The sequence below is a fragment of the Brachyistius frenatus genome, unplaced genomic scaffold (assembly GCF_029030835.1).
Source record: "Brachyistius frenatus isolate BFR_SWC_R1_liver_20210118 unplaced genomic scaffold, ASM2903083v1 Contig_21, whole genome shotgun sequence".
NCBI lineage: Eukaryota > Metazoa > Chordata > Actinopteri > Embiotocidae > Brachyistius > Brachyistius frenatus.
This window is the reverse complement of record NW_027210620.1, coordinates 891270-901085: the sequence shown is the minus strand read 5'-3', so window position 1 is coordinate 901085 and position 9816 is coordinate 891270. Positions and strand designations below refer to the sequence as shown.

The window sequence follows — 9816 nt, the reverse complement described above, 5'->3', positions numbered from 1 at the left end:
CTACATACAGGTCACTTCAGAAGAAACCAGTCCAAACAGAGGCTGGGGTCACAAGACGGGCAAAACTGCAATCTGAGCTCCGAGATGTTGCACAAAATTGTGAATGTGACAGTGAGGGACGTGAGATTCCCGACGTCTCTGGAGCAGCACGGCTCGGACGCGATGGTAAAGGACGTTTCTGCAGGAAAACACTCTCCGGATTCATGTCCACGCTGCTTACAATTAAGAGGGAAATACTGACGTTGTGAGAGGCCTTTCTCCCCCCGCAGCACACCGACCCGGATTATTCTGCCGCTTACGTGACCCTCGACACGGACAGCGGACTGAAAGGCTTCGGCCTCACTTTCACTTTAGGAAAAGGCACCGAGATCGGTAGGATTCACACGGTGTGCAGACAAAACAAAACACTGCGAAGTTTCAACAGAAGACCACCATAACGCATACAGCACTGCTGCGTTCAAGTGCTTCCCCACCCCCCCCAAAAAAAACCTCGGAATTTCAACAATTTACAAATTCCAATAAGAAAGTTTTTTTTAAATTGGAGTAAAAAGTTGTTGCATGAAAGAAGATATGTCAACTGTTTACATCAAATAGCAAAACGCTACAGTTGAACTCAGCTACATTTCCGTATATATATATAATTGCATACCATATTCAACATTATTTGGCTCTCATAGGTTGCACACCCAAAACAAACACTTACAACAGGCTATAAAAATCAAACATAGTACAGACCTACAGTATTTACTGTAGGCTAAATGTTAGGCTACTCAATAATGTCAATTTTACACAGGTCTCAGAAGTTGTCGTATTTCTGACTACACCTGAAGATAACATTTCGTTTCGTTTACCCGACACCGCCATCTAGCGGTAATCAATATAACAGTCAATACATTTATATTACATTACATGTATATTTATGCACTTAGTTGGCAGGTTTTTAGTTACACGAAGCAAAAACTAATCTCTTCATGAAGGTTGTAATGATCAGATTTTTTTTTTATTATCTCAAGAGAGGCATTAATTCACTATGTGGTCATTTTGGAGGCTCTCTGTATAATGCAATATACTTCAACAGCACCACAATAAAAACTGAAAATGAACCTTCATGAGAATTTATTGCAGGACTGTTGTGTTGGACTGCACCTAAATATGGCATCTATTTTAAGTGAGGTTTGTTGAACTCTCTGGAAGCTTTCATCCTCTGAAATAGTTTTTTTTGTGTTCATTGAAACCTTGCAGTGGTGTGTGCTGTCAACGCCCTGGCCGGACTGGTCGTTGGGAAAACTTTGCAGGAGATTGTGAGCGACTTTCGTGGGTTTTACCGCCTGCTGACCAGCGACGGCCAAATGAGATGGGTAAGAACAGCCACTCGGTCAGTAATAAATATCATGTAAACTCGCATGGATAAAACTGAACCATTCAACCTGATGGATTCACAGCATAAAAACCTGCTCATCATAACATGATCCTTCTTACATTGATTTTGTTTTTTTCTTTCTCTGATTTGATTGTGTTTTCCTTGAAGCTTTGACAATATTGTCCACCTATATCTTTCTTTTCACAACAAAAATTTATGAAATATACAATTTACCATGCAGGTGCTCACTTTTGCAACTTCTGTTTCCTCATGAAAAACACTACGACTTAAGACACTTGCCTAAATCCACAAATAAGGTCCACTGAGAACATCTTTGGTCACTAGTTTCTGTTGCCAGGACCCACGGGTCCTCTAATCTGAGACTGAAGCGATGACAAACAAATGTAAAAGAGGTTTTGCACTCTTCAATCGAAGGCTTTTCAAGAAGTAAAGTCAGGCGTCTGTTGCCAAGATCCATCTCAGCTCTGTGTCATAGAAATGACTCACACTGCTGACAATAAAATGTAAACAAAACAAAAAAACAAAAAAAAAAGGCTATTTAGATGCAAAAATAATCAACAATAACATGAGCAAAAAGTGAAAAAAATATGATCCTAGTTAAGATTGCATGAACAAAACTGGTTGAAATCTGTAGAACTGTTCCTATTTGAACACATATTGGTGTACTCTCCACTCTTCTGATGATATTCATCAAGAGAACGTCAAGGTTGGATTCTTAAATCTGCTGTCTGACACAGTTGGGCCCAGAGAAAGGAGTGATCCACCTGGCCACTGCTGCGCTGCTGAATGCCGTGTGGGACCTGTGGGCGAGGGCTGAGGGCAAGGTGGGGACCTTCGGATGAGGCGTCACAATTAAAACACCATTTCCCTCACAAGCACGACACCTCATGACCCTTGTCATCCTTTTCCTGTAGCCGCTGTGGAAGCTGCTCGTCGACATGGTGAGTCATCGGTAATTTCCGATTTATGTCCGGGAATGGGATCGCGTGGGAAATATCATGTCACGTATGTGTCGTTGCAGGATCCGAAGCGGATTGTGTCATGCGTCGACTTCAGATACATCACTGACGTGCTCACCGAGGAGGAAGCTCTGGGTACTAGTTTGTGATGTGCAGTACAGTTTGAGAAAAGAAATCCCTTCTTTCTAACCAGCGGACTGTGTTTCTCTTCCTAATTCAGACATATTAGTGAAAGCACGGGAGGGGAAGCAGCAGAGAGGTGAGCACACTGGAAAGAGTCATTAATTACCGGCTGAATGGGACTCTGCAGAATTAAATTGCCTCCTCAGGAAACTAACCGGAGTGCTTTTAACCGGCATAAAAGGGCCCCCTTTGCACAATTCAAATCACGTCTCTCTCCTCGAGTGCGTCTTACCTGTCTGGACGGTTTCTCTCCCCTGTTAGAGGATCAGATGCTGAGCGGCGGTTATCCTGCGTACACCACCTCCTGTGCTTGGCTCGGATACTCGGACCAGCAGCTCGAACAGGTTCCCGGTGCTGTAAAACACACAACAAATACACGGTTAGAAAGATTGTCTTCAATGACAGTCATGTTTTTTTTTTTTTTTCGTTTTTTTTAAGCTCTGCACAGATGCTCTTAAAAGTGGTTGGACCAAGTTTAAGGTGAAGGTTGGAGCCGATCTCGAGGATGACATACGCAGATGTCGCCTCATCAGGAAAATGATCGGGCCCAATAACACGATGGTGAGGTTGTGTGTTTTTTTTTTTTTTTTTGTCCCGCTATTGTATTTACAACAGGAAGTAACTCCGGACTAAAGTGTGTTTGTGTCAGATGATCGATGCCAATCAGAGATGGGAAGTCTCCGAGGCGATCAGCTGGGTGTCCCGACTGGCTGAGGTCAAACCTCTTTGGATCGAGGAGCCCACGTCTCCAGATGACATCCTCGGTCACGCCACTATTTCTAAGGTGAGACGGAAGTTTTATTTTCCATGTTTTCTTATGTGTGTCGAATGGTTCGATTGTGGGATACTATGGACGAAGAAGGACAGAGAAGGACTAAAAGAGACTTTAAACAATGCAGCCACGTCACTCCTGGTCTTTTTTTTTTTAAATGTTATTTATGTCGTTGTTTTGTTTCTGTATTTGTTCGTTTTGTATTTCCTTGAAATTGTTTGGATTTCCATAGAGATGTTTTGTAAATCTTGACGTTTATTTTGCCTGTTTTTAGAGTTGTTTTGTCTCTCTGGAGTTGTTTTATTTCCTTCCGTGGTTATTTTATGTCTTATTTTGTTTCTATTTGAAGTTTCTTTTCATTTACATATAGATGTTTTGTGTATCTTTATTATTTATTTCTGTTTTTATATTGTTCTGTTTCTTTCCTTGGTCGTTTTGTGTCTCTGTCTTGCATACAGTGGGTGTTCGGTCTATCTTTAAGGTTATTTTGTTTCGCTTTGTGATTGTTTTCTGTTTCTATTTGGTTGTTTTGTCTCTCTCTGTTGTTGTTTTGTTTCTTTTCCTAGTGGTTTTGTGTCTTATATTGCCTCTCTTTGAAGTTGCTTTGCATCTCCATATGGGTGCTTTGTGTATCTTAACAATTGTTTTGGCTGTTTTTGTGGTTGTTTTGCATTTTTCTGAAATTGTTTTTGCATCTTTCTGGAGTACTTTTTCTTTCCATGTTCATTTTGCATCATATTTTGTTTCTGCTTTAAGATGTTTGCATCTCTATACAGTGCACGTTTTGTATGTTTTTAAGGTTAGTTTTCCTCTTTGTGATTGTTTTGTGTCTCCCGGAAGTTGTTTTGCATCTCAATATAAGTGTTTTGTGTCCTTTAAACTTTTTTTGTTTATTTGCATCTGTTTTTTTGTGTTCATCTAATAGGATTTTCTTTCAAACGATAAGTATTAACAGTCACATTAAACACGGTCAGTAATTCGTCCTTGAGTGATAAAAGATGTCTGGCGTTGTTGTTGCAGGCTTTGGCTCCGCTCGGGATCGGAGTGGCGACGGGGGAGCAGGTCAGAGCTCGAGTTTGTTCCTACGCACATATCACTGAGATTAGATCATATTTTTAGTTCAGTTTTCTCTGCAGTGTCACAACAGGGTGATGTTTAAGCAGTTCCTCCAGGCTTCGGCGCTGCAGTTTGTCCAAATAGACAGCTGTCGGTTGGGCAGCGTCAACGAGAACCTGGCTGTGCTGCTGATGGCCCACAAGTTCCAAGGTAAAACTTAAAGGAACCACAACAATCACATTGTATGGAGCCCCAAAGTGTCAATATAAAGGTTTGTTTTTTTACTTTGTAAGCAGCCAAATGCACTCAAAGGTCATCAGGCAAGTCTGAAATACAAATTACGACATCGATTTATGATCCAATCAGGTCAGTAATTAAAATGGACTGTAAAAACAAAGATGAAGGCATCATATTTTTCTTTTAACATCTGATTTTTATTTATCTTTTAAACTCTTTCATCTTCCTTTTTTTTTTATCTTGACATAAATTGTCCGTCCGACATAAGTTTAGTCTTTTTTCTGTTCCCTATTTTCCTCAGTGCATCATTCCTTCATTTCAGGGCCGACTCCATACATCGAAACGGCTAGCTTCAGGGAAGTAGGAAAAATAATTAATGATGAAAGTAGATTAAGACAAATACAATTTTAACTTATCACCTGACTGAAAAGGTTAAAGTATAAAGCTTTACATCTGTTTTAGACTCCATTTGAACGCCTCTTTAAACTCTTAAATATTAATAAACTATTATTAATCATTTCCCATGTGATTGTTGTCCTTTTTGGGCTCCACATTCGACACGTATCTGTGTATGACTGCAATGCATTTCTTTCCCTTTAGTGCCCGTGTGTCCTCATGCCGGAGGAGTCGGTCTGTGTGAGCTCGTCCAGCATCTGATTCTGTTTGACTACATCTGTTTGTCTGCGAATCTCAGCAACCGGTCAGAGAAAACGTTCCTTTTTGTTGCCAGTCGGAGCTCTTTAGTGATTCTAGCGTTACATTGAGCTTTACGGGGTTTTTTGTTTTTTTTCTTCCCCAGAATGTGTGAATACGTAGACCACCTCCACGAACACTTCACCAGTCCGGTGGAGATTAAAGACGCCCACTACATGCCTCCCAAGGTAAGAAACAGACTTGAACTCAAAAAAACTTGACATCGTACACAAGTACCGTATCAGATGTCCGTGTGCACTGTGCTGCTTGTTTTCAGGACGCGGGCTATTCTTGTGAGATGCTGGAGTCAGCGGTGACGAGGCACCAGTACCCAGAAGGAGACGTATGGAAGCTGCCTATGAAGAAGTGAAGACTGTATCTTAAACATTTTTACTGTTATAGGTAAAATTAGACTGAAATGAAGGTCTGTGAAAATGTTTTTACACGAGGCCAAATTGTAATTAAATAAGAAACACTTTATTTAGACAATGACTGTGCAATTACTAGATTTTTCAAGAATTGAGATTTCTTTATCTGCCAGGTTTCTACACAGATATCTAAAAGAATGCATCTGCATGACAAAAACTGAACTTTCTTTGGAGCAATCGGGTTCATTTACATGCACACAAACACCCAAGTTACCCTCCAGTGCATTTCAGATTTTGGTATTGAATATTTAAAGTTGCAATATGTAAAGTCCCATCTTGTAATACCACTTTGTGCTTCAGGAGGCGATAGTGAGTCACTTGTCTGCTCCAGGCTACGAGATTACTGTCTAATTTTAGTTAATTTTTTAATGTTCTTAATTATATACTTTATAATTGCAACCAGCTTCCTGTTGTGTGTTCGTAACATTTCTGTACAACTCAAGTTAACATCAACATCATCATCAGTTAACATTTATTTACAGAACTAGGCATTTTATCAATTCAAATAGAGAAAATGATAGAAGGCATTTAATACACTGAAAAAACCCAACACACAAGACTTGTTTTTCACATGTGACGCAAGAGAAAACACCTGGTGGACCTGGTTCATGTGGTTTAAACAGTTCCCCAAAATCACTCACACATACACAAATCCTATTGAACCCAGTTTGTGATTTCAGTGAACTGAACCTTTCAGAAGTGCAAGTAAAGCAGACATACAACATATATATACACACACACACACACAATAGAGAACATACTGTGTTCATCCATAATCATGGTAGGATTAGGGTTTCACACAGCCATCTGCATCTTGATGGTGGGATGTGGGTTGTAGTCACAGATCTCGAAGTCCTCGGCGCGGAAATCATCGATGCTCTCCACCTTTCTCAGGATCTTCAGTTTGGGGAAGGGTCGGATGTCCCTCTGAAGCTGCACGTTAACACAGACGATATTGTGTAAGTTTCAAATCAAACAGAACGGAGAATAATAATTAAAAAAAAAAAAAAAAAACCTCTCTTTAACTAACCCACCTGCACTTTGAGAGGTTCGATATGGTTGACGTAGATGTGCGCGTCGCCCATAGTGTGAACGAAGTCGCCGGGCTGACGAGGAGGAACGAAAGAAACAAACACGGGTGAGGTGATGGAGGACACCTGGTGCACGCAGCAGAAATTCAGTTTGCCTACAGAAGTGTGCAATACCTCGAGTCCTGTAATGTGTGCGATCATGTAGGTAAGCAGCGCGTAGCTGGCGATGTTGAACGGCACTCCGAGGCCCATGTCACCGGAGCGCTGGTAGAGCTGACAGGACAGCTCGCCGTCACACACGTAGAACTGACAGAGGGCGTGGCAGGGCGGCAGCGCCATGAGGGGCATGTCTGCACCAACACAAGACAACGCGGACGTTTCGGTTTTACAATCCTTCATTAACCGAGACTTGAAAGATGTTGGAACTTCGCTTCCCGTCTCACCTTTGGGGTTCCAAGCACACATGATGATCCGCCGGTCCTCGGGATTTTTCTTGATGGTGTCAATTACTTTTTGGAGCTGGTCAACGCCTTGTCCCGAGTAATCTGTCGAAAACAGCATTTTAAAGTGCACAGGCGCAGTAATCGGGTGTTTATAGCTGCTGCAGATGCAGTTTGCAAAGTAAGAATTAAGCAATGACGCTGTGCTGCATGCAAAAACTTGAAATGAGTGGAAACCTTTGTAAAAAAAAATTTCTTTTTAAAAATACAAACATACTGACAATGTCTCTACAAACATGAAACGTTCAACAGGCATACAAGTAAATCCATATTTCAAGTCCAAGGGCTTAAAAAGGGGATTTTTGAAAAGCATAACCAAAAAAAAGAACACGCACGGCTCGAGTTAAGATCATTTTTGAGTGAATTGACCCTTTAAATATAAATTGAGACCGATGGAAAGTGTTATTACAGATGGGATTCTTTACTGATCAAGATGGAGATTAAAGGAAAATACAGTTTCTTATTTACGCCGGCAAAAATAAAGAAACTAGTTGAATGAAGACACCTCCATTTAAAATGATTTAAAATTTTGTTCCAAGTTTGACTGAAAACAAGAAGCACACAGGACTGTCTGAGGGGCAAACGTTCAACTTTCCGGTGTCTCACCGTACCTGCGTGCATGTTTGTGTACTCCGCACCGAAGTGCCTCCACTGGAAACCATAGACGGGTCCCAGGTCGCCCTCCTCTCGCTCCGTGAAGCCCAGGTTGTCCAGGAAGCTCCGGGATCCGTTGGCTTCCCAAATCTTCACGCCTTTCTCCGACAGCTCTTTGGCATTGGTTGATCCCTGTGAAGAACATCAGAGCCTGATTCATTCGTGTGTGTGTGTGTGCGTGTGTGCGCGTGCGTCAATGTGTGCTGCCTCAAAATGTTGAGCCTCACCTTGATGAACCACAGCAGTTCTTCCAGGATCCCCCTCCAGAAAACTCTCTTGGTCGTCAACAAAGGAAACTGATCTGCGATTAAACATTTGACAGATTTTCACAGGTGGCAGAAATATTGATATTTGAATTAATCACAACTATCTGCTGACACACAGACACACTCTCTCTCTCACACACATATACAAATATACACACACACACACACACACATATATATAAAAGTGTAAAAAAAAATCCTTTTTACAGGAATCCCTTAAATTTGGTTGTTAATTATTGGCATTCATGTACATATATTTGTTCATATTTATAACCCTGCTGGATGCTAATGCTGATTTATCAGTGACAAAAATAACATAATCACATGTATCAGGCAGGTACTGTTACTCAACATATACTCAGCTACAGCACAATACTTTTACTTGAAATTAGTATTTTTTTTATTTCATACTGCCTAGTTTTACAATGTTTAATTAACAGCTGACTTTTTTTTTTTTTTTTATTTTTTTTATTTTAAATAAATAACATTAGTGTTCAATATTGATTCACAAGGTCCATTCTGCATTACACTTCCGCTCCTAAAACCTATGATTGACTTATTAAAGCGTACCTCTCAGGCTGTATCTGGCCTGAGCACCGAACACGGAGATGACTCCGGTCCCGGTTCGGTCTCCCTTCCCGCGGCCGTGCTGCATGATGTACTCGATCTGATCCAGATACCCGCGTTCATCGCAGAAAATACCGAATTTCTTCTCCGTCGCCGGCGTCTTTTCCTTCTTCTTGCCGCCGCCCTCTCCCACGTATATTTCTGAAGTGGCGGGCATGTTTGTAGGACAAAAGTTTTGGATGTTTTCAGCGGGTAAATCAGCCGCGGAAGAATAAACGGACTCACTCACTCTTTCCCGGGTAACTTTGAATCGTAAACACTCCCGTTCAGAGTGAGTCAATAACAACAGCAGGGCGAAGACTACGTCCACGTTGACAGAAATCTCGCGATAGCAGTTAAAAAAGGGCGCGCAATGCTTTTTTTTTCTTTTTTTTTTAAAACTTTATACAAAAACTTGACTAAGCTTCACAAAATATTGATTTCTTTGTTTATAGTTAATTTTTTGTGTGTTCAATGACTATTGAACGTGAATCTGAATAAATAGAATAATCGCAATAAAATAAATAAATAAAAAAATAAAACAAGAATTAATCCAAATGCCAAAAACGGCACTACAGTACTTTAGTATACATGTGAAAAGAATTAGGTATTTTAAATAATGTTTTTATCGCATTAATCTCCAAATATTTTGGAGAGCTATTTAGTATATTCAGCATCACATTATGTAATATGAATAACTTGCTAAAATGTATAGCAGTTGAATTATTAGCAATGAATAAAATTAATAATAATGTCAAATATATGTAGAATAAACAAGAAAAGGTCAGCAAACCCCAACACTTTATTTCTGTGCTGGAAACACCATTTCATTTGCTTGTACCTAGGAGGTGATTGACAAATAATATGACAAATAAATATTTTGCCAGAATAATTTTTTTTTTAAATGTTTAATGAGTTTTAAAAATATATTACTGCATTAGATCATTTCATTTTGTACAACAAAAAACAGATTGTTTGAAAAATTGAAAGTGTCTGTAACTAAAAAGGGAGTTTTATTGATTTAAATTTGCAAATATTAAATTATATTTC

General features: G+C 40.0%; 2 protein-coding genes across 3 annotated transcripts; one reads left to right on the top strand and one right to left on the bottom strand.

The window, feature by feature from the left end:
* The first annotated feature begins 17 nt into the window (after positions 1-17).
* On the top strand, positions 18-6108 carry enosf1 (enolase superfamily member 1). The gene is made up of 15 exons (XM_069696341.1): positions 18-165; positions 270-372; positions 1243-1358; positions 2119-2205; positions 2296-2322; positions 2403-2475; positions 2561-2599; positions 2785-2867; positions 2962-3084; positions 3173-3307; positions 4316-4357; positions 4432-4561; positions 5189-5288; positions 5388-5469; positions 5559-6108. The coding sequence occupies exons 1-15, from the start codon at positions 85-87 to the stop codon at positions 5649-5651; spliced, it is 1314 nt and encodes a 437-aa protein (XP_069552442.1). The 5' UTR covers positions 18-84; the 3' UTR covers positions 5652-6108.
* A 59-nt stretch (positions 6109-6167) lies between these two features.
* On the bottom strand, positions 6168-9085 carry tyms (thymidylate synthetase). 2 transcript variants are annotated; one of them, XM_069696345.1, is made up of 7 exons: positions 8731-9085; positions 8122-8195; positions 7852-8026; positions 7184-7285; positions 6915-7090; positions 6744-6815; positions 6168-6642 (listed from the first exon to the last, which is right to left on the bottom strand). In XM_069696345.1, the coding sequence occupies exons 1-7, from the start codon at positions 8942-8944 to the stop codon at positions 6505-6507; spliced, it is 951 nt and encodes a 316-aa protein (XP_069552446.1). In that variant the 5' UTR covers positions 8945-9085; the 3' UTR covers positions 6168-6504. The 2 variants fall into 2 exon arrangements, with proteins under 2 accessions (XP_069552446.1, XP_069552445.1); XM_069696344.1 differs by having other exon boundaries at positions 6744-7090.
* Positions 9086-9816: the final 731 nt, after the last annotated feature.

Bases quoted from the DNA above. Each gene is read 5' to 3' on its own strand.
- enosf1 (XM_069696341.1), top strand. From the start codon at position 85: ATGTTGCACAAAATTGTGAATGTGACAGTGAGGGACGTGAGATTCCCG. The intron at 166-269 runs GTAAAGGACGTT...CTCCCCCCGCAG, and splicing joins AGCACGGCTCGGACGCGATG to CACACCGACCCGGATTATTC. The intron at 5,289-5,387 runs GTCAGAGAAAAC...TTTCTTCCCCAG, and splicing joins TCTGCGAATCTCAGCAACCG to AATGTGTGAATACGTAGACC.
- tyms (XM_069696344.1), bottom strand. From the start codon at position 8,944: ATGCCCGCCACTTCAGAAATATACGTGGGAGAGGGCGGCGGCAAGAAG. The intron at 8,027-8,121 runs GTGAGGCTCAAC...TGTTCTTCACAG, and splicing joins AACTGCTGTGGTTCATCAAG to GGATCAACCAATGCCAAAGA. The intron at 6,643-6,743 runs GTGGGTTAGTTA...GTTAACGTGCAG, and splicing joins TCGAACCTCTCAAAGTGCAG to CTTCAGAGGGACATCCGACC.